The sequence below is a fragment of the Eleutherodactylus coqui genome, chromosome 1 (assembly GCF_035609145.1).
Source record: "Eleutherodactylus coqui strain aEleCoq1 chromosome 1, aEleCoq1.hap1, whole genome shotgun sequence".
NCBI lineage: Eukaryota > Metazoa > Chordata > Amphibia > Anura > Eleutherodactylidae > Eleutherodactylus > Eleutherodactylus coqui.
The window spans coordinates 510877238-510901367 of record NC_089837.1 but is presented as its reverse complement, the minus strand read 5'-3'; the positions used below and the strand labels follow the sequence as shown (position 1 = coordinate 510901367).

At 50.2% G+C, this 24130-nt stretch overlaps 2 protein-coding genes across 3 annotated transcripts in view; both read left to right on the top strand.

Moving 5' to 3' along the window:
* Positions 1-24130, top strand: part of LOC136588442 (keratin-associated protein 9-1-like) — a 182801-nt gene that overhangs the window by 141960 nt on the left and 16711 nt on the right. The gene's annotated exons all lie outside the window — the stretch shown is intronic.
* Positions 3915-7370, top strand: LOC136588430 (uncharacterized). 2 transcript variants are annotated; one of them, XM_066587637.1, is made up of 5 exons: positions 3915-4294; positions 5017-5110; positions 5199-5340; positions 5483-5633; positions 5723-7370. In XM_066587637.1, the coding sequence occupies exons 2-5, from the start codon at positions 5060-5062 to the stop codon at positions 6525-6527; spliced, it is 1149 nt and encodes a 382-aa protein (XP_066443734.1). In that variant the 5' UTR covers positions 3915-4294; positions 5017-5059; the 3' UTR covers positions 6528-7370. The 2 variants fall into 2 exon arrangements, with proteins under 2 accessions (XP_066443734.1, XP_066443726.1); XM_066587629.1 differs by lacking the exon at positions 3915-4294 and having other exon boundaries at positions 4918-5110.

Here is a 24130-nt window from a genome sequence, read left to right as displayed (position 1 = left end):
ATCAAGATGTGTCAGCAGCAGCAGGACGTCACCAGCAGTCGGTGTCGCGCGGCGTGGTAGCACAGCGGTGGGCAAGCGTCAGCAGGCCGTGCTGAAACTACTCAGCTTAGGAGATAAGAGGCACACGGCCCACGAACTGCTGCGGGGTCTAACAGAGCAGACCAACCGTTGGCTTGCGCCGCTGAGCCTCCAACCGGGCATGGTCGTGTGTGACAACGGCCGTAACCTGGTGGCGGCTCTGCAGCTCGGCAGCCTCACGCACGTGCCATGCCTGGCCCACGTCTTTAATTTGGTGGTGCAGCGCTTTCTGAAAAGCTACCCACACTTGTCAGACCTGCTCGTAAAGGTGCGCAGGCTCTGCGCACATTTCCGCAAGTCCCACACGGACGCTGCCACCCTGCGGACACTGCAACATCGGTTTAATCTGCCAGTGCACCGACTGCTGTGCGAAGTGCCCACACGGTGGAACTCTACGCTCCACATGTTGGCCAGGCTCTATGAGCAGCGTTGAGCTATAGTGGAATACCAACTCCAACATGGGCGGCGCAGTGGGAGTCAGCCTCCTCAATTATTTTCAGAAGAGTGGGCCTGGTTGGCAGACATCTGCCAGGTCCTTGGAAAGTTTGAGGAGTCTACCCAGTTGGTGAGCGGCGATGCTGCAATCATTAGCGTCACCATTCCTCTGCTATGCCTCTTGAGAAGTTCCCTGCAAAGCATAAAGGCAAATGCTTTGCACTCGGAAACGGAGGAGGGGGAAGACAGTATGTCGCTGGATAGTCAGAGCACCCTCCTGTCTATATCTCAGCGCGTTGAGGAGGAGGAGGAGGAGCATGAGGAGGATGAGGAGGAGGGGAAGAGACAGCTTGGCCCACTGCTGACGGTACCCATGCTGCTTGCCTGTCATCCTTTCAGCGTGTATGGCCTGAGGAGGAGGAAGAGGAGGAGGAGGAGGATCCTGAAAGTGATCTTCCTAGTGAAGACAGCCATGTGTTGCGTACAGGTACCCTGGCACACATGGCTGACTTCATGTTAGGATGCCTTTCTCGTGACCCTCGTGTTGCACGCATTCTGGCCACTACGGATTACTGGGTGTACACACTGCTCGACCCACGGTATAAGGAGAACCTTTCCACTCTCATTCCCGAAGAGGAAAGGAGTTCGAGAGTGTTGCTATACCACAGGACCCTGGCGGACAAGCTGATGGTAAAATTCCCCTCCGACAGCGCTAGTGGCAGAAGGCGCAGTTCCGAGGGCCAGGTAGCAGGGGAGGTGCGGAGATCGAGCAGCATGTTCAGCACAGGCAGTGCAACACTGTTTAAGGGCCTGGCCAGCTTTATGGCTCCCCACCAAGACTGTGTCACCGCTCCCCAGTCAAGGCTGAGTCGGCGGGAGCACTGTAAAAGGATGGTGAGGGAGTACATAGCCGATCGCACGAACGTTCTCCGTGACGCCTCTGCCCCCTACAACTACTGGGTGTCGAAGCTGGACACGTGGCCTGAACTCGCGCTGTATGCCCTGGAGGTGCTTGCTTGTCCTGCGGCTAGCGTCTTGTCAGAGAGGGTGTTTAGTGCGGCTCGGGGAATCATCACAGATAAGCGTACACGGCTGTCAACCGACAGTGCCGACAGGCTTACACTCATCAAGATGAACAAAGCCTGGATTTCCCCAGACTTCTCTTCTCCACCAGCGGACAGCAGCGATACCTAAGCAATACGTAGGCTGCACCCGCGGATGGAAGCATTGTTCTCTATCACCATCCAAAACGGTGACATTTCTGCTTCATCAATCTGTGTATAATATTCCTCCTCCTCCTCCTGAAACCTCACGTAATCACGCCGAATGGGCAATTTTTCTTTGGGCCACAAGGCTCACTCATATAATTTTTCCAAACAATTTTTATACGTTTCAATGCTCTTACAAGCGATGAAACTTTAACTTGAACCAATTTTTCGTTAAACTGGGCTACCTCCAGGCCTAGTTACCACTTAAGCCTCATTAACCAAAGCGATTAATGGGTTTCACCTGCCATCTTGGTTGGGCATGGCCAATTTTTTCTGAGGTACATTAGTACTGTTGCTGCACCAATTTTTTTGGGCCCTCACCTACAGTGTAATCATTGTAATTTCTATGTTCTTCGCCTGCACTCATGGTACAGAAAGGTGTGTGGGGTTGGCCTACACTTTTGCTACATAAATGTAACTGGGGCCTTGTCTATACTGCAGCTACTGAAATGTGAAAGAGACTGTTATCTCCCTAAACTGCTGCAATGGGAATTGTTACTGGGGCTTGTCTTGAGTGCTACTATTACTGAAATGGAACTAAGACTGCGCTCCTCCTATACTGCTGCTTCGGAATTGTTACTGGGGCTTGTCTTGAGTGCTACTATTACTGAAATGGAAGTAAGACTGCACTCCTCCTATACTGCTGCTTCGTAAATTTTTACTGCGGCTTGTCTTGAGTGCTACTATTACTGAAATGGAACTAAGACTGCGCTCCTCCTATACTGCTGCTTCGGAAATTTTTACTGGGGCTTGTCTTGAGTGCTACTATTACTGAAATGGAACTAAGACTGCGCTCCCCCTATACTGCTGCTAGTGATATGTTAGTGGGGCCTGTCCCTAATACTACCGCTGAAATGTTAATAATTTGGGGCTCTGCCTATACCGCAGCTAATGGTGTGTCACTGGGGTGTGGAAACAGAGGCTTCACAAAGACATGATGGCGGCGAGGCCATTTCCCACCAACGCTGTTACTGTTAAGGTGCATATAACCACGGACACGTGGAGAGGACACATAGTGCCTCCAAAACATCCCCCTCCTCCTCCAACAATGAAAACATTCTTGGCAAATACCTTTGCATTGGTCCGTCTGGTGGCAGTCCAAGAATTTCACCTTTAACGACACTACAAGAGAGCACCACCACCATCCCCCCGCCACGGCCCAATTAATCATGGCCACATTCCGAAAACCAACTACATAAAACCGCGCTACTAGGTCCGCAGTCACCACCACATTACCACCAACGAGGTTACTGTAAGCCTAGGGTCACACGGGGCGGATTTGTTGCTTATTTCCCGCGGTTGGCCGTTGCATATCCGCATTGCGGCCATTCCGTCGCGGTTGCAGTGCAATGCAGTGCGAATGTGTTTGGCCAAAATCCCGTTCTCACAGGGCGTAAAATTTTCCGCAGAGCCGCAGTGCGGATATGCAACTGCGTCGCGGTTTTGAAATATGCAGCATGTCCAATCTTTTGACGGTTCCGCAGCGTTTTTTTTTACATAGGGCCCCATGAACGCAGCTACAACCGCAATGAAAACCGCTATTGCTTGTTTTGCAGCGGTTTTCATTGCGGTTCCGCAGCAGATTGTTCGCATGAAAAAGAGGGGCAATAAAGTTTGTTCCCAGGAAGTGGTTCAGCGGCCATTTTAGCTGCTTGGCGCCATTTCAGCCAGGACTTGATGGAGACTGGAAGCAGGGAGCAGGAGCTCTGCCGGCAGAACCCCCCCACAGCGGCACCAGAGCCCCCCACAGCGGCACCACAAGAGCCCTCCACAGTGGCACCAGAGCCCTCCACAGCGGGCGTGACCAGAGGCCTCCACAGCGGGCGGCACCAGAGCCTTCCACAGCGGGCCCAGACCCCCCCACAGCGGCACCAGAGCCCCCCACAGCGGCACAAGAGCCCTCCACAGCGGGCGTGACCAGAGGCCTCCACAGCCGGACCAGGGCCCTCCACAGCGGCACCAGAGCCCTCCACAGCGGGCCCAGAGCCCTCCACAGCGGGCGGCACCAGAGCCCTCCACAGCGGGCCCAGAGCCCTCCACAGCGGGCGGCACCACAGCCCTCCACAGCGGGCCCAGACCCCCCCACAGCGGCACCAGAGCCCCCCACAGCGGCACAAGAGCCCTCCACAGCGGGCGTGACCAGAGGCCTCCACAGCCGGACCAGGGCCCTCCACAGCGGCACCAGAGCCCTCCACAGCGGGCCCAGAGCCCTCCACAGCGGGCGGCACCAGAGCCCTCCACAGCGGGCCCAGAGCCCTCCACAGCGGGCGGCACCACAGCCCTCCACAGCGGGCCCAGACCCCCCCACAGCGGCACCAGAGCCCCCCACAGCGGCACCACAAGAGCCCTCCACAGCGGGCGTGACCAGAGGCCTCCACAGCCGGACCAGGGCCCTCCACAGCGGCACCAGAGCCCTCCACAGCGGGCCCAGAGCCCTCCACAGCGGGCGGCACCAGAGCCCTCCACAGCGGGCCCAGAGCCCTCCACAGCGGGCGGCACATCGGATAACGAAGGTAATGCACTACTTCGCCTATCATTGCTCTTTTGCGTCCTTTCTCTTTTGCATTGCAATGCATTTTTCCCGCCTTTTTCCTCCCTTGCTTTGCTGCACAATTTATGGCCTTTTCATCTTTTGCATTGCAATGCATTTTTCCCGCCTTTTTCCTCCCTTGCTTTGCTGCACAATTTATGGCCTTTTCATCTTTTGCATTGCAATGCATTTTTCCCGCCTTTTTCCTCCCTTGCTTTGCTGCACAATTTATGGCCTTTTCATCTTTTGCATTGCAATGCATTTTTCCCGCCTTTTTCCTCCCTTGCTTTGCTGCACAATTTATGGCCTTTTCATCTTTTGCATTGCAATGCATTTTTCCCGCCTTTTTCCTCCCTTGCTTTGCTGCACAATTTATGGCCTTTTCATCTTTTGCATTGCAATGCATTTTTCCCGCCTTTTTCCTCCCTTGCTTTGCTGCACAATTTATGGCCTTTTCATCTTTTGCATTGCAATGCATTTTTCCCGCCTTTTTCCTCCCTTGCTTTGCTGCACAATTTATGGCCTTTTCATCTTTTGCATTGCAATGCATTTTTCCCGCCTTTTTCCTCCCTTGCTTCTTTCCCCTTTGGCATCTGACGCGAAGATGTGAGCCTCGTTGTTATTTTGTGCAAATTGAAATTCTGCGCCACTGGGCACTAATGTTGTGTATGTAATGAAATGCAACCATTCTCTGTTTACTCACAGGACGAAAAAGATTTTCGGTTGTCGCAAAGGATATATCGGGAGTATGGCGTGGTACCAGCGAATGGGTATAAACGTTGCCAGGATGATAACATTGGTGAGTGTAGTGTGCGCTGACACAACCATATCCACCATCTTGGAATGCTATTCAACTTTTTTTCTTCTTCCCCCCCCCCCCCCTTCAGGTTGAAAGTAGGCCTGAGATATGGGACCCAGCCGAGACGGGCTACAGCGACCGAGATTTAAAGGCAGACGCCTGGCTATCGGTATGCACTGGCATGTATCCCGATTGGGACTCCGGAACTGCTGCCCTCCACAGTGAAATACGTAAGTTTACACTCCTGAAACTGCTTTGTTGTTTCTTCCTTGGATGTACTCAGAACTGTACTGCATCTAACAACACTCTTTATTGCAGGTGTCGGTGGTACTGCTTGTACCCTGTTTAATTGTCCTTTTTCATTATTTGCAGTTAAAGATGTCAAGAATCGTTGGCGGTCGGTTCGGGACCGCTACAAGAAGCATGAAAAAGATTGTGAAAAAAGTGGCATGTCGCCTTCACAAAAGAAATGTCCATACCAGGAGCAACTGCGCTTCCTCCGAACTAGTCGAGTGTTGCGCGCGTAAGTGCAAATAACTCTCCTAGCTCGGGTTCGATGTGGTGTCATTTTGAGGTTCTAGGTCTCTAATGTTACTCTTGTTTCGCCAACAGATCCAGCGGGAACATTGGGGCCGCGCCTCCCACGGACACCACCGCTTCACCTGACAAAGATGGGCCGGGACAGGAGCCGTGTGACGATGAGTCCAGAGAAGGTACCCCAGCCTTGGAGGACAGCCAGCGTAGCACGCCCGATTTGAACCCCACTTCTGTTTCTCCAGAAGTGGGGGAACAAATTGTGTCGTGTGGCAATACTACTGCCCCTGCCAGCAGAGCATGTGTTAGCAGGGTGGTGACTTCCGCGCGGGCCAGCCGCAGCGTTGCGGCTGGCCCGCGTCGGAAGAATAGCAAGGCAGATGCCACCCAAGAGGCGCTGTCTTTATTACGCCGTTCTGAGACGGCCGACCAGTGGGACACAATGGGTACAGCCATTGCGTCCCGCCTTCGTGAACTCAGCTCAGAGCGGCAGTGGACAATTCTGCCAGTTCTGTACACAGTGCTAGAGATTTTCGGATCGCCAAGAGCCATTGCCGATAGCACTGCCATTATTGTGGCAATGAAAAATGCAGCCTTTCCTGTTCAACACTCAAACCGCATGCTGCCTGCACCCCAATCTTTCCCTGATCAACCGCCCAGGGTTTCTAGGACACCGGTATACCCCATGCACCATGGCTCTCCTGACACTGGCTACGGCGACACTGCCTCAGGCGGTTCCCCATCACAAGCGTCATTTCTATCACTCATGAATAGCCCTCTGCAACAGACATCGCAACAGTCCACCTCACGACTGTGCACGCCACCAAATGCATCTCAATGCATTATAGGAGAAAACTCTTTTACTTATACGACATTGGAGTAATCGCAAACGTTGAGTTTGGGATAACTGCAATGTCCTACAGCAAACCATCGGAAAGTATAGGTTCCGTGGTGCTGTTGCCGTGTCTGCCAATGCACGGATTATGCTGGTGTCCCAGAAATCCAACGGATGGTCATGGGAACGATTGGGGTTGCAAACATCGCTCACTCCCAGCTAAGATGTGCTCTGCGGCAAAAGAGGCAAGGCGCACTAATTCCATTACGGCAGTGGAACGCACGTAAATTTCTTTGCGGCCTGTGCTACTGTACGAGAAGGACTGCCTTTTTTTTTTTTTTTTGTTTTCAATTTAACGCTGCCTTATTGTCCTCCAAGGTTGGGGTACATCACTTCTCTTGACTCATAGTCCTTTCTTTCCCTATATTTATTTTCATGTCTGTCTGTTTCCATGCTCGCTCTATGTTTGTAACAGGAGTTCGAGCATGGAAAAAAAAAATGGTGATGACAACAGGGCCATTCTGCGTGCCTGTTGCCATCATCATTTTCGCTTGCGGCATGACCGGCAAGTGTGGCCAGAGCTATACTGCTTGTGGATTGGCCAGTGAAGGAGAAAGTTAGTTGTATTCAAGTAGTGGTAATTGGTATGTGCGCTGAAAAAAAGTAGACGGCTCAACTAATGCTATGTTTATTTTGCACAAAATAAAAAACCATCATTGTCTAACCAATTCCGTTTCTTTACAATGCAGATTATATGTTTTGTGCGCCGGAAAAATTTGGAGAACAATCTTTTTTGTGAAATATTAAAACATTTTATTATGAAAACTGTTTAACACAATTTTATTGAAGTTTTTAAATTAAAGGTGGAGGAGTGTCCTTTTGTGCCTTCAATAAAATACGTATTTCTCTACGCAGTTTGGTTTCCGCTTCCTTCTGGGGCTGGGCGCCGGGGGAGGGTCACACTGCAGTTAGGGCTGCACACCACCGACGCAGGAGAACTGCCATGGCACGGTGCCTTCGTGACTAAGGAAATAGTCAGTGAAGAGTTCGCGTACCTGCACTGCAGTAGCAGGCGTCCTACCTCCCCCCCAGTTGATGACCGTGTCAAAGGCAGGATCAAGTTCTTCGACATCTACCTCTGGGCGATAGTCCCGGAGGTAGTTGTGAAGAACACAACATGCCTTGACAAGGTCATCAACTGTGTTAGGGTCTACTAACAGTGTAGTCCCTAGAACTCTCCACTGACTCACCATAATCCCGAAGGCACACTCAACCACACGACGTGCCCGGCTCAGCCTATAATTAAAAATCCTTTTCCGGGCATTCAGTCCTCTCCGCGGGTATGGGCGCAACAGGTTTGGCATCAACGGGAAAGCCTCATCCGATACCATCACAAAGGGGACTGGATGTGTGGTTCCCGGGAAAGGTTGTGGGGCTGGGAGCGTGACGCCATCTCGGAGAATTTGCATCCCAATCTGTGATGTTCGCAGCACCCGAGAATCCCCAGTGCTGCCATAATTTGCTATGTGCATCAGCCACGGCCATCAGGACAATTGAAAAAAATTTTTTGTAATTGAAGAATTTGGAGCCTGAGTGGGCTGGCTGAAGCACACGCACATGTTTGCCGTCGACGGCGCCTATGCAGTTAGGAAATTTGGCAACATCTTGAAAGCCTGCTGCAACACGTTGCCAAGTGTCCTCGGTAGGTGAAGGCATCACGATGGGCTGCAACTTCTGCCAGATGGCGCTGCATGTGCACCTCACAATTTCGGTGATGGTTGATTTACCAACACGAAATTGGAGATGCAGGGATGCATAGCTCTCTCCTGTGGCCAAGAAGCTGAAAAGAAGCAGAGAAGAGAAAAAAAAATTAGTACACAATGAAGACTTGCATTACATCAACACTTCTATGTATGCAGTATTCAGATATTGTTCTCAACACGAAATAGATCGGAGAATGCAGAAGAATTCGTGTGAAGGAAATAAGATTTGCAATTGAAAGGTATATATGGGATGTGGGGGGGGGGGCGTGAAATTCTCACTATCCATTCCACACATGGTTCAGATTTCCATTCTCCCCATCCCAAACAAAAGGGGAGGGAGAATGAGAAAATGAAAACATGTTCCTGCTACACTCAGAAAGGTAACTTGGTCCCGTTCACTGCCGGTGCACAAAAAAGGTTGCCCAAGTTTGCTGGTCTGGTAAGTTCAACAATGTAGCTTCTGACAATGTCAATGAAGTCAACCAGCCACAAGATGATGCTGTTCTAATGCCACGCATGGGCAACTAAAGACCCACCCGTCCCGGTGAGATCGGGGTAGCCGTGCAGGTGTCATGATGGGCCTGGTGCTAATAACAGGGGTGCTTGATAGCCCAGCTGTGAAAAAGCAGTGTGACGTAATGCTATAGCATTACGTCCTACTACCGGAGCAATCAGTGCATAAAAAAAGGTACCGCGCAAAAATCACAGAACCAAAAAAAAAAAAGGAAAAACAAAAAAAAAAAAAAATAACTACAGTGACACAATAAGAAATGTAACTTACCGAAGGGTGATGAGCAGCCTTTCTTCTGCAGTGATCGCCTTCCTCATCTGCGTGTCCTGGTAGGTCAGATCCCGGCGCACCAGCTCCAGAAGGCGGTCAAAGGCCTCCAGAGGCAGGCGACAAAATGAGACGAACTTCTCAGGATGGCTGCAGAGAGAAAGAGAAAGGGAGAGCGGGCTAAAATTAATAACAATTCAGAGTGCAACATCAAACCTATTCCCATGCAACACTTCACTTACTTTTTAAGATCGTGGTAGAGGCTCGCAAAATGGCCCTTCGTCCCCCTCTCGGTTAGTAGGGGATGAACCCAGAAACGTCTCTGATGCCGGGAAGCACGATCAGTCTGAAGAAGAATAAGCACATGAATTTTTAAAGCACATTAACATGAATTAAAGCACATGAATTTAAAGCACATGACTGCAATTACACTCTAGTCCGCAGTGCATAAACAAACAACAAGGAAACTAAGCACACAATGACCACAAATCGCTCACCTTTTCAGATTGTTCTCTATCCATCATAAGCACAAATGTAATCAGTCTGCGTCAGTATGCGCGGCTCAGACGGACTGTTGCTCGGTCCATGTCTGCAGAGAAAATGGCCACAAATACAAAGCTCTTCCTACCCTATGCAGAAATGGGTGGGATCGATGACCTCACAGGAAACAGTTTTTTTAAGAATCTGCACCTAGTAAAATACGCAGGCAAATCTGCAAGAAAAACCGCGCCTCTCCAAAAATAACCGCTGCGGTTTTTTCCGCAACAAAGGGCCTGCGGATTTACCGGCGGCAGAACCGCAGATAAATACGCGGTCAAAAACGCGTCTTAATTGGGCCATTGCATGCGGATTTGCCGCAGAAACGGAAAGGTTGCGGCAAATCCGCAGCGGCAAAACCGCGAACTTTCAGCAACAAATCCGCCCTGTGTGAATCCAGCCTTAAGGTACATATTACCAGTCTGACTGGGGCATGCAGTGTGGGCCAAAGCCCACCTGTATTGTATCTGACGTTAGCTCTGCTGAGTAGGGCACTGCAATGGGATATATTTATGTACCACCGGTGGGTTCCAGGGAGCCACCCATGCTGTAGGTGCACACGGAGTTTAACCTACATCTGTCCACTTGTAAAGAACCCCAGTCTGACTGGGGCATGCAGTGTGGGCCGAAGCCCACCTGTATTGTATCTGACGTTAGCTCTGCTGAGTAGGGCACTGCAATGGGATATATTTATGTACCACCGGTGGGTTCCAGGGAGCCACCCATGCTGTAGGTGCACACGGAGTTTAACCTACATCTGTCCACTTCTAAAGAACCCCAGTCTGACTGGGGCATGCAGCGTGGGCCGAAGCCCACCTGCATTAAGCATGACATTACTACCTCAGCTGTGATGGGCACTGCAATGGGATATTTTTATGTACCGCCGGTGGGTTCCAGGGAGCCACCCATGCTGTGGGTGCACACGGAATTCCCATTGCGGAGTTGTACCTGCCTGTGACTATTTATAAAAAAACGCGGTCTGACTGGGGCGTGCAGACACCTTGACAGAATGAATAGTGTGTGGCACATAGGTTCCCCATTGCTATGCCCATGTGTGCAGCTCCAGATGGAGGTGGCACAGGATTGGATTTCTCATTGCTTCTGTACAGCATTGTGGACTATCGGCTCGCCCCTTTTATGGGGGGGTCGCTGCCTAGCCGTGCCAACCCTCTGCAGTGTGTGCCTGCTTTTCTTGTGGCAGACGCACTTATAAATAGACATGAGGGTGGCGTGGCATGAGGGCAGCTGAAGGCTGGGCAGGGACAGTTTGGTGTGCGCTGTGGACACTGGGTCGTGGGGGGGGGTTTGGGCAGCATGTAACCCAGGAGAAGTGGCAGCGGAGTGTCATGCAGGCAGTGATTGTGCTTTGTTGGAGGTAGTGTGGTGCTTAGCTAAGGTATGCCATGCTAATGAGGGCTTTTCAGAAGTAAAAGCTGTTGGGAGGGGGGGTGCACTCTTGCCGCTATTGTGGCTTAATAGTGGGACCTGTGAACTTGAGATGCAGCCCAACATGTAGCCCCTCGCCTGCCCTATCCGTTGCTGTGTCGTTCCCATCACTTTCTTGAATTGCCCAGATTTTCACACATGAAAACCTTAGCGAGCATCGGCGAAATACAAAAATGCTCGGGTCGCCCATTGACTTCAATGGGGTTCGTTACTCGAAACGAACCCTCGAGCATCGCGAAAAGTTCGTCCCGAGTAACGAGCACCCGAGCATTTTGGTGCTCGCTCATCTCTAATATTGAACTATATGCACTTAGTTACCAGATACTTCAATATATTGATAACTGGGACTGAGGTTGAGGATGTTATTTACCACATCAACTGCATTCATGTTATCCGTACAGAAAATTATGTGCTGGTTCTTTATAAGTCTATAACTCTCCTGCTACTACAATAGGAAATAGTATTAATAGTGTCATGTTGTGTCATAGGTCATTGAATTCCCAGGGCTTTGGCCACTGTCCCATGCACCAACAACCCTACAAACACATGCCAAAACACAATTGCCCCAGAGGCATCCATGGAAAGGCCTCATTGCGGTTTTATTTCAGGGCTTCTGATCATACTAGTATCACATTAAAATTTTGTGAGGGAGACCTCCTGCACTGACAGGTCTGCTATCAAAGCTTTGGTTCTTTGGCTTTAGAGAATGGTTTTCTGACTCCTGCAGTGCTTTGCTCCACTCACCTGGAGAAGCCTCTACCCATTGGAAGTACTCTGCAAGCAAAGTTCAACAAGTCTAGCAATGACTGCATTTCTTTTAATAGTAGAAGCAGAAACTCCCTCCATGGATGCCCCCTTGTTGTGTGGAGGAGTCTACATGCTCTGAGAAGGCTATAAGCTATGCTGGTGGTAGTGTATTCTACTGGTAGCGCCACCTATGCCAGACAGGTTTCAACATAGGACCCAGGCTAAGCATATCCACCCAGATGATAGGAAGACTGCACTATTTCATCTTGGCTGGCACCAAGCCTAAGAGAAAGACAACTCTGATGTAAAAACCTATAACTTGTGGACCTCACTGTCACTTTCCTAGCTTGTTAGGCCATGTCAGATGAATCCCAAGTGTAAAGGATGGGGTAAGTACTGCATACTGTGTACTCCAACTAAAAATTCTACTACACATGCTTGTAAGGCATGCTCACCTCTGCAGTGCAGATGGTTTAACACTCCTAACTGATTAGGCTTTTTTTCTAAATTAGTGGTCTGGACAATAAGACCTTCTTTAGCCCCAACCACATGGTCCAATATTCAGCAATACATCACATCCCAAAGCAGCCAGAAAAAAAAACGGAACTTGATGAGATTCCCACCCCATCAAGGTAATTCAACAGCTGAAAAGTAGCAAGGTAGTGAAGCTAAAAAAAAGGATGAGAGAGTTTAGTAGCATCCAGCGCTGGGAATAGTTTACAGCTGGCTCTAGTAAAGCATTAAAAGTCATTCTGAGGATTTATATTGACCAAGGGATTTCTACGCTGCAGAGTATATTTTCACTAATACACAGTAGCTACCTGTGTGAATGGACAAGAAAAAGCTAATTTATATTGGGACTTGATGGCGGCTCTTTTCTTTTTACGTGACATTTGGCCGTGATGTAGCCAGCGTGAAAATGCATTAAAGGGGTTGTCCCGCGATAGCAAGTGGGGTTATGCACTTCTGTATGGCCATATTAATGCACTTTGTAATATACATCGTGCATTAAATATGAGCCATACAGAAGTTATTCACTTACCTGCTCCGTTGCTGGCGTCCCCGTCGCCATGGTGCCGTCTAGTTTCAGCGTCTAATCGCCGGATTAGACGCGCTTGCGCAGATGAGTCTTTTCCCTTCGGCTCGCTCCGGCAGCAGCGGCGTTCTGGCTCCAATCAGGAGGCTGGAATCGGCACATGTGACGGGGGCGGAGCTACGTGATGACGCGTACAAGGGGGCAGAGCCAGAATGCCGCTGCTGCCGGAGCGAGCCGAAGGGAAAAGACCCATCTGCGCAAGCGCGTCTAATCCGGCGATTAGACGCTGAAACTAGACAACACCATGGCGACGGGGACGCCAGCAACGGAGCAGGTAAGTGAATAACTTCTGTATGGCTCATATTTAATGCACGATGTATATTACAAAGTGCATTAATATGGCCATACAGAAGTGCATAACCCCACTTGCTATCGCGGGACAACCCCTTTAATGCATTTTCACGCTGGCTACATCACGGCCCCTCTAAGTTGTGTGAAAGAGGCCTAAGTGCCATTATTGTGATATACCACTTAGTTATGCATATGGGTCTTCCTGGTATTCATTTCCTGCAGTCTACTAGCAAGAGAACAGTGACACAGCAGGGTAGCAATCGACCAGTAGCACCCCCTTGGAATTGTGATAAGCAGTTGACAAGCCAGTGTGCTAAATTGAGACCTTGTGAATCAGATGGGTGTGAGTTGTGAACGTGTAGTGCAGATTCCCTGTTTATTGGATTGCTGTATATGGAAGAGGCAAACTGTACACCTGCCCATGTAAATGGTAATTTTGGCTAGTTCCGCACCTTCATTGCCACCACAGAATACTGGTGCTGATGGAGTTCTGTGGTGACCAACTAATAATCTATTTGGTACATCCTCCTCCATTGTGTAATTTCTGTATAGCCACCAAAACAGGAGTATGGTTCCCTCTCCCTCTTGGGGGTAACACTATTTAATGAGCAATTGCCCCTTTTTGTGATGCATTTTTAGTTAGTTTAGTCTTAGTTTGTGCCAGAAACTCCCCAGGTTGCACTCATTATTTCCTTGTCTGATGTGTCAAGAGTTGGGTCATGGTTTTGCTGGAGTAAGAAGAAAAGTTTTGGCCTGCTAGTTGCATCCAGCACCAGAGAGGAGCTCTCTATGCTATCCAGCAACCTGGCACCGCCCATTGGTGACATTTCTGATCGGCCCATCATGGTGCCAAAGGGTACATGAAAGCACAGTCAATGACTTTAATTCAACTTCCGGCATTGAAATGGCACTTGTGGGGTACACATCTGCTGGAAACAGTCTGGTCCTTCTCTCTGTAGTCATGGAAAGTGATGATAGTCCCAACATACCTATTGCTGTTGGAAATCTGGTTAATTACTAGTCATGCCACGGTTCTGGTGCTGTGATAGTGCTTGGTTAATCCTCCTCTTCCAGATCTGGGCTGGTTCTCTTCTCCCTAGTTGCTCCTTGCAATGGTACATGTGGGAACCCTATACCTGGCTGCTGGCATTGCCTTTTTTGCATGAACCCTATATCTGTACCCTGACTGGGGACCAATTACAGTGTTGACAATAGCTGAGAGGGCACCGTGTGGCTGTTATGCCCTATATTCTCCACTCAGGCTCTGCCAATGAGAGTGGGAATAAACTGTATTCCCTGTGCCCATGTTCTCCTTCCTGCAACTCTAAATGGCAGCCTTTGCAACCCTGTACATTGGAGTCTCTTTACTTGGCTCTCCGTGTTTTCTGTTATGATTTGGGACTATGCATGCTTTTCATGGTCTCTCTGCCAGCACTTCACCACCGCTTACTGACTTCCGACTCATTTTCACATAATGTTTCCATTAAATGCTCACTAGGTAAGAGTTTCCTAGCGATGGTCCAAACTTCACAGAACTCCTCCTAGCTGTACTTATTCTTTCATCTACTGTGGAAAGTAACTGCCTACCCGCCATCCTAAAGGCAAACTTAACCACAATAACCAAGCCCACACGCTTCTCCCTGTCTCCTCGTTCTACGTGCCTGCTGGATGCCTGTATGGCTCCTCATCCTTAGCTTTGCCCAACTCATGCTGCTCTTGTGTGACCCCTCATTGTGTCATATAGCATCTGGGTGATGCTGAACTATAGTACAACTCATATCCCATATGGTTTCCAAAAATAATATCTGTGAATAAATAAGAAAGTTCCCACCTTTACGCTGAGTTGTGCTCGCTCTTTTTTTTTTCTTGTTTTCTTTTGCTGTGCAGGAATGAATTCACGTCCACTACTCGATCCCAGTGGTTGTTCTATTCACATATAGAAAAGAGTTGCGGGAGCTCGGACTTTTGTGAAAAAACATTCCTTTGCTTTATTGAAGAATAGTGCTCAATAAATCAGAGTTGCTACATGTTCATGGAGAACGCGTTTCAATCTCCGTAGAGATCTTGTTCACCTCATCCCCACAATGCAATCTGCTTCCTTAAAACCAATTATCATTAAAATCTACCTGATGATTAACCCCTTCGTTACTTGAAGAAAATATGTGCAACGTAGATCCATCGCTCCCCAACGAATCATAGATAGATTGCACATTTATTCTTACTATATCTAAAGTTTAACACAGACAAATTTGTTATCCTATGTCTTAAAAAATTGATACTTATAGTAAGTGAAACCTGTATATTTATATACTTTATTAGTGAGCTATTGTTGACCCCAGAACGATTTATCCCTAATTTATCCTAAACCATATCAGTTTACTATTATGGCACATAATAATATTACCCTACGCCTAAAAAAAAAAGAAAATTCCCCTTCTCTTCTCTTTCTCTTACCTTCTTCCCCTTCTCATTCCTTTTCTTTCTCCTTCTTTTTTCTTTCTCCCTTTTTTCTTCTCCTCTTCCTCTTTCTTTTTATAAAAAATATATAAACTGCAATAAGCATATAATTAATCCATAATAAATAGAGATGAGCGAGCACACTCGTACGAGCTTGATGCCCGTTCGAGCATTATGGTGCTCGAGATGCTCGTTACTCGACACGAGCACCACGCGGTACTCAAGTCAATTCCATTTCCTTCCCCGCATGTTTAGCGCCATTTTCTAGCCAATAGACATGCAGGGAAGGCATTACCACTTCCTCCTGTGACGTGCCAGCCCCATCCCACCCCCATGCAGTGAGTGGCTGGCGAGATCAAGTGACCGCCGTGTACTTAAAGTGGTCCCGCCCGTGGCTCGCCTCAAAAACACACCGGGAGAGATTAGGGAAAGTGCTGCTGCTGCTGCTGCTATAGGGAAAGTGTTAGTGTAGGATCCTGTCCTCAAGAGCCCCAACGGTCATTCTTAGGGCCACATCTGACCGTGTGCATTACTCTTGTGGCTGGCTGGGAGCAGTTTTGCACAATTTTTTTTTTTTTTCATCTCGGGCTGTGCAGGCTATTACAGCTATAGCGTTCTCAATCTGCAGTCTATTATACAGAGTATACGGAAAGTGCTGCTGAGATAGGGAAAGTGTAAGTGTAGGATCCTGTCTACAAGAACCCCAACGGTCCTTCTTAGGGCTACATCTGACCGTGTGCATTTTACTGGGTGGCTGCTGGGAGTTGTAGTGCTTGCAGTTTAGTTGTACGCAGCTTGGCCTGTTTGCAGCCTTCCGTTATTTTTATTTTTTTTCTGGCTGGAGTTTGCGTTAAAATACCGCTCTCAGCGTGAAAGTGTACTCAAATAATTCCATACTTATTCATACCGTTCTCTGTCTGCAGTGAATTAGACAGTGGTCTCACCGCTAAACAGTACTGTAAAATTTCAGCCCAGCCGCTGTACAGAGCATCTCACAATACCATTTCCGTTGGTGCGGTTGAGATCACCGCAGTTACCAGCACTATCCACTGGCTTTACAGTCGTCTTCCACTCCACACAGCATCTATAATCTACAAGTCTCTGCGAGCAGTTAATTACCCCTAGGTATCAGCGCAAGTCAGTGGGTTACTTTTTTCCTAGTCACAGTCCGCTATCTACAAGTCTCTGTGTGCAGTGAATTAAGGCCCAGTTGTCAATGCTGTACAGTGAGGTAATTTATTTGGCCCCTGCTCTTTTCGTAATCCGCCATGATAAGGAGTAGGGGTAAGGGTCAAGTATTGGAACGCCGACACGGACGTCCAAGTGAGGGTGTGGGCACAGGCCGAGTGCTTGGTCCAGGTGAATCACAGCCGGCTGCTGTGGGATTAGGAGAGAGGCAAGTTTCTGGGGTCCCCAGCTTAATATCTCAATTTATGGGTCCATGTGGTAGACCTTTATTACAAACAGAGCAGTGTGAGCAGGTCCTGTCGTGGATGGCAGAAAATGCATCCAGCAATGTATCGGCCACCCAGTTTTCTACGCAGTCCACTACTCCCGGCTTAGGGACTGCAACTCTGAATACTCTGGCTGCTGCTCCTCCTTCTTCCCAGCCTCCTCACTCCATGAAAATGACATTCTGATGAGCAGGCAGACTCCCAGAAACTGTTCTCGGCTCCGTGCTTTGAGTGGTAAAAAATGGTTCCTCTCCCACCTGAGGAGTTTGTCGTGACCGATGCCCAACCTTTGGAAAGTTCCTGGGGTCCGGGTGATGAGGCTGGGGACTTCCGGCAACTGTCTCAAGAGCTTTCAGTGGGTGAGGAGGATGATGATGAGACACAGTTGTCTATCAGTGAGGTAGTAGTAAGGGCAGTAAGTCCGAGGGAGGAGCGCACAGAGGATTCGGAGGAGAAGCCGCTGAGGTGACTGACCCCACCTGGTTTGCTAAGCCTACAGAGGACAGGTCTTCAGAGGGGGAGGCAAGGGCAGCAACAGGACAGGTTGGAAGAGGCAGTGGGGTAGCCAGGGGTAGAGGCAGGGCCAGAGCGAAGAATCCCCCAACTGTTTCCCAAAGCACCCCCTCGCGCCAAGCATCCGTGCAGAGAGCTAGGTGTTCAAAGGTGTGGACGTTTTTCAGTGAGAGCGCGGACGACCAACGAACAGTGGTGTGCAACCTGTGTCGCGCCAAGATCAGCCAGGGAGCCACCACTATCAGCCTCACCACCACCAGCATGTGCAGGCATATGATGGCCAAGCACCCCACAAGGTGGGACGAATGCCGTTCACCGCCTCTGGGTCACACCATTGCCTCTTCCCCTGTGTCCCAACCAGCCACTCAGATCCAACCCCACTCTCAGGACACAGGCACGAGCGCCTCCCGGCGTACACCCACACCCTCACCTCCGCTGTCCTCGATCCCATCCAGCAATGTCTCTCAGCGCAACATTCAGCTGTTGCTAGCACAAGCGTTGGAGCGAAAGCGCAAATATGCCGCCACGCACCCGCACGCACAAGTTGTAAATGTGCACATTGACAAATTAATCAGCCTGGAGATGCTGCCGTACAGGCTTGTGGAAACGGAGGCTTTCAAAAACATGATGGCGGCAGCAGTCCTGCGCTACTTTGTCCCAGTCGCCACTCTGTTTCCCGGTGCGCCGTTCCAGCCCTACATCAGCACGTCTCCCGCAACATAAATCGTGCCCTCACCAATGCGGTTACTGGGAAGGCCCACTTAACCACGGACACGTGGACAAGTACTGGCGGGCAGGGCCACTATATCTCCCTGATGGCACATTGGGTGAATTTGGTGGAGGCTGGGACCGAGTCAGAGCCTGGGACCGCACACGTCCTACCCACACACAGAATAGCGGGTCCTACCTCGGTTCTGGTATCTGCGGCGGTCTATGCCACCTCCTCTAAACCCTACCCCTTCTCCTTCTCCTTCGCAACCTCCACCTCTCAATTAAGAAATGTGAGCAGCACGTCGCCTGCAGTCGGTGTGGCGCTGCAGCACAGCGGTGGGCAAGCGTCAGCAGACCGTGCTGAAACTACTCAGTTTAGGTGACCAGAAACACACGGCCCCCAAACTGTTGCAGGGTCTGACAGAGCGGACCGACCTCTGGCTTTCGCCGCTGAGCCTCCAACCAGGCATGGTCATGTGTGACAACGGCCCTAACCTGGTGGCGGCTCTGCAGCTTGGCAGCCTCACACACGTGCCATGCCTGGCCCACATCTTCACTCTGGTGGTTCAGCGTTTTCTGAAAAACTACCTGCACTTGTCTGACCCGCTCGGCAAGGTGCGCCGCATCTGCGCACATTTCCGCAAGTCCACCACGGACCGTGCCACCCTGCGGACCCTGCAACATCTGTTTAATCTGCCAGAGCACCAACTGCTGTGCGACGTGCCCACAAAGTGGAATTCGACGCTCCACATGTTGGCCAGGCTCTATGAGCAGCGTAGAGCAATAGTGGAATACCAACTCCAACATGGGCGGCGTAGTGGGAGTCAGCCTGCCCAATTCTGTACCGAGGAGTGGGCCTGGATGGCAGATATCTGCCAGGTCCTCGGAAACTTTGAGGAGTCTACCCAGATGGTGAGCGGCGATGCTGCAATCATTAGCGTTACCATCTCGCTGCTATGCCTGCTGAGAAGTTCGCTGCAAGGCATAAAGGCAGACGCTTTGTGGTTGGAACAGGAGACGGGGGATAACAGTATGTCGCTAGATAGCCAGACCACCCTCATGTCTATATCTCAGCGCGTTTTGGAGGAGAAGGGCAGGAGCAGGAGGAGGGGGAAGAGACAGCTGAGCACACTGCAGAGGTTACTCATGCTGCTTTCCTCTCGTCTGTTCAGCGTGTATGGGCTGTGGAGGAGGGGGAGGATCCTGAAAGTCATCTCCCTAGTGAAGACAGCCATGTCTTTCATACTGGCGCCCTGGCACACATGGCTGACTTTTTTAGGCTGCCTTTCTCGTGACTCTCGCGTTAGACGCATTCTGGCCAACACGGATTACTGGTTGTGCACCCTTTTCGACCCACGGTACAAGGAGAACCTTTTCACTCTCATTCCCGAAGAGGAAAGGGGTACGAGAGTGATGCAATACCACAGGGCTCTGGTGGAAAAAGTGATGCTAAACTTCCCATCTGACAGCGCTAGCGGTAGAAGGCGCAGTTCCGAGGGCCAAGTAGCAAGGGAGGCGTGGAGATCAGGCAGCATCTACAGCGCAGGCAGGGGAACACTCTCCAAGGACTTTGCTAGCTTTATGGCTCCCCAGCAAGACTGTGTCACCACTCCCCTGTCAAGGCTGAGTCGGAGGTAGCACTGTAAAAAGATGGTGAGTGAGTACGTAGCCGATCGTACCACCATCCTCCGTGATGCCTCAGCTCCATACAACTATTGGGTGTCAAAGCTGGACACGTGGCACGAACTTGCGCTGTACGCCCTGGAGGTGCTGACTTGCCCTGCCGCTAGTGTCTTGTCAGAGAGGGTGTTTAGTGCAGCTGGGGGAATCATCACGGATAAGTGTACCCGCCTGTCAACTGCCAGTGCCGACATGCTTACACTATAAAGATGAGCAAAGCCTGGATTTCCCCAGACTTCTCTTCTCCACCAGTGGAAAGCAGCGGTACCTAAAGATTCTTTTTGCTGCAACCGGATAAATAAGCATTCTCTATCACCGGAACAAAGGGGGAATTACCTTTGTCAATCACTCTCGGATATTAGTCCTCCTACTCCTCTTCCTGAAAACAACATGTCATCACGCTGAACTGCCAATTTTTCTGCGGCCCAAAAGGCTCCGCTTACAATTTTTTTTTCAATTTTTCAAAGTTTCAAAAGTATTGATACTTTACCAAAAACCTATTTTTTTCACTGAGCTGCCACCAGGCTCCTTTGCAAATTAAGCAACAGCAAGCTGTATCTTTAAAAAATATTTCTGGGTTTCACCTGCCCTCTCGGTTGATAAATTTTTCAGAGGTACCCTTGTACTCTTGGTACACTAAGTTTTCTGGCCCTCACCTATACTGTTATCTAACTAATTTTTCCAGACTTTGCCTATACTTCTGCTACACAAATGTTACAGGGGCCTGCCTATACTTGTGCTACAGAAATGTTACAGGGGTCTGCCTATACTTGTGCTACAGAAATGTTACTGGGGTCTATTTATACCTTTGCTACAGGAATGTTACAGGGGCCTGTCTATACTATGGGTGCACTAAGTCTTCCCATCGCTGTGTTTTACCTATCTGGCACAAATAATACAGTGACTGACTAGGCCAGAATTGTGCGCCGAGGCCAAGGTCCTTGGCGGGGTGAAACTCTCCCATGGTTGGACACTATGATTTCTTCCTGTGTAATATCATCTTTGTGCACGTACAGCATAGGCGAGCCCAAGGAACTCAAAGACTTCCCCTTGCAGTGCTAAGCTATCTGTGTGGGGACACATGGATTTCCCATTGCTATGCAACTCAGGGCACCTTGGGTCACACAAGGTGGAGGCTGGGACCGAGCCTGACCCTGGGCCTGCTAACCTGCTGCCCACACAGACTATAGCGGGTCCTGGTCATGGTGTCTTGACCTTGTAATGCCACCTCCTCCTCCTGCTTGGGGTCAGGGGATCAGCACTGGGCATCATGTATTTTCTCCCATGTTACCACAGTTATCTGGGACACCGGTTTGGGCCAAAAAAGAGGAGCGTTACTGTATTAATGAGACGTTCACAGCTGTACTAGCATCGGAGTCCACTAGATGCCCACGATTGCTGAGGGTGTGTGCAGAGGCGGAGTGAAAGTCTGCCATGTTTGGACACTGTCATTTCTTCATGTTGATTACTGTCTTTGGGTTCCTTCAGCTCGCCTATGCTGTTGGTGCACAAAGACTTGCCATAACGGGGTGTTTTACCTGTCTGGCACAAAGATACTGACTGACATGGGTAGGGTGCAGAGTGCAGATGGCTTTCCCCTTGCGGTGTCGATTGAGATATCCAACACCTACACAGAATGAATAGTGTGTGGGCACATGGATTTTCCCATTGCTATGTCACTCGCGGCACCTTGGGTCACTAAAGGTGTAGGCTGGGACCGAGCCTGACCCTGGGCCCGCTCATGTGCTTCCCACATAGAGTATTGCTGCATTGTGAAGATGTGTGCAAGTGCTGGGCTGGCACCTTTATGCCCACATTTGCGGCTCGTGACAATTTTGCGACGGAGGTGGCACGGGATTGGAATTATGATCGTACGTCAATTTATCATCGATTCTCAAAAGCATTGTGGGCTATCACCCTCCCCTCTTTTAAAGAGGGTTGCTGACTGGCCCTGCCAACCGTCTGCAGTGTGTGCCTCTGGTTCCTCCTCATCGCAGACGCACATATAAATAGACATGAGGGTGGTAGCTATGAAGCGAGCGTGTGGCATGAGGGCAGCTGAAGGCTGCGCAGGGAAACTTTTGTGTGCACTGTGGACGCAGGGTCGTGCGAGGGGTTGGGCAGCATGTAACCAAGGAGAAGAGGCAGCGGTGTGACCCGCAGGCAGTGATTGTGCGTGGTTACAGGTACTGTGGTGCTTAGCTAAGGTGTGCCTTGCTAATGAGGGTTTGTCCAAAGTAAAAATTGTTGGGGGAGGGGGGGCAGACTCTTGCCCTTATTGTGGCTTAATAGTGGGATCTGGGAGCCTAAGATGCAGCCCTGCATGCTGCCCCTGCCCTTCCCTATCCGTTTCTGTGGTGTTTCCATGACTTTCGGATGCTTTCCAGAGTTTTACAAGTGAAGACCTATGTGGAGCATCGGTTATATACTAAAATGCTCGAGTCTCCTATTGACTTCAATGTGGTTTGTTACTCGAAACAAGCTCTCGAGCATCGCGAAAAGTTCGACTTGAGCATTGAGCACCCAAGCATTTTGGTGCTCGCTCATCTCTAATAATAAACCTCACTAATCCTTTTATGTAATCAATAAAGCATAAATATTTCTCTCTATATAACATTACTATTATAATATTTTTTTTTAAAATCACCTGTGGTAAGGCAGTATCACAAATAGCCAGTAGGGGCTGGAGAGCAGGCTTTACTGAGAAATATTTAGCAGGGATAGGGTTAAAGGGGTTGTCTCGCGAAACCAAGTGGGGTTATACACTTCCGTATGGCCATATTAATGCACTTTGTAATATACATTGTGCATTAAATATGAGCCATACAGAAGTTATTCCACTTACCTGCTCCGTTGCTAGCGTCCTCGTCTCCATGGTTCCGTCTAAATTCGCTGGCAGCTTGCTTTTTTAGACGCGCTTGCGCAGTCCGGTCTTCTCCTTTCAGCACGAGCCGCTTCAGTGTGCTCCCCGCTACAGCTCTTCTGCGCATGCACAGACGAGCTGTCACTGCTCGGGAGCGTGCTGGAGCGGCCATTCTGTACCATCCTCTGTTAGAGGAAGGTGCAGAAACTGGAGCTGCCCAGCGGAGAAGCCCAGCCCAGCAGCCCCGAGAAGCCGCCCAGGTAAGTGATGGGTCGGGGGGTGATCTTCTCTAACAGGTGAAGGCCCCGGAGCCCAGCGCTAGGTTCCGGATCCCAGGTGAAGGCCCCGGAGCCCAGCACTAGGTTCCGGAGCCCTGCGCTTGGTTCCGGAGCCCAGGTGAAGGCTCCGGAACCTAGCGCTGGGCTCCGGGGCCTTCACCTGGGCTCCAGAACCTAGCGCTGGGCTCCGGGGCCTAGCGCTGGGCTCCGGGGCCTTCACCTGGGCTCCGAAACCTAGCGCTGGGCTCCGGGGCCTAGCGCTGGGCTCCAGGGCCTTCACCTGGGCTCCGGAACCTAGCGCTGGGCTCCGGGGCCTTCGTCTGTTGTCAGGGTCTAGCGCTGGGGAGCCGGGAGCGTAGCGCTGGGGAGCCGGGGGCGTAGCGCTGGGGAGCCGGGGGCTAGCGCCGGTTACCTGCTGCCTGGCGGTGGGTGACTGGTCGGCGGCTGCGGGGCGTCTGGTTGCCATGGAGACACAGCTGGTAGCGTCTCGGGAGCGCGCACGTCGGGCTGCAGCAAGCGACGGGAAAAGAGCCGGCGGCCATCTTGGGGAAACTTTTATAAGTTGCTGAAACGCTGGAACGGTAAGTACGAACCAGCTAGAAAAGTAATTTACAGGAGGGGCTTAATAATGTATGCTTAATTAGGGGGACTGGGCAAAAAAAAAAATTCACTGCTTCCTCGAGACATCTCCTTTAAGTCTGCTGATTAATAAGGAAACACCTGTGTGGATGTGGCTCCGGTCTTGCTAAGTTCAGTGTCCCATTGGAATGGTCCTTGAGAGGTCCAGTGGAGACCAAGCTACTGTGACCTATGGGAGAGTTACACTCCTAGACTGACATCCTGGATTGGTATAGTGTTATGGACATTGCTATGTGTTTGAAACCCTAGGTCTATAGGTTAGACAGTGTAAGGCCGCTTTCACACGGTCACAACAAAATCATGCGATTTTCTCACAGTGTGACAGTGCTACAGATCGCATGTATGTGAAGCCCATGCTTTTCTATGGGTTCCTTCACATTAGCGATGTTTTCTTCGAA

Coding starts and splice junctions, on each gene's coding strand:
- LOC136588430 (XM_066587629.1), top strand. CDS start 4,985: ATGAAATGCAACCATTCTCTGTTTACTCACAGGACGAAAAAGATTTTC. Junction 5,111..5,198: donor TTGCCAGGATGATAACATTG/GTGAGTGTAGTG, acceptor CCCCCCCTTCAG/GTTGAAAGTAGGCCTGAGAT. Junction 5,341..5,482: donor TGCCCTCCACAGTGAAATAC/GTAAGTTTACAC, acceptor CATTATTTGCAG/TTAAAGATGTCAAGAATCGT.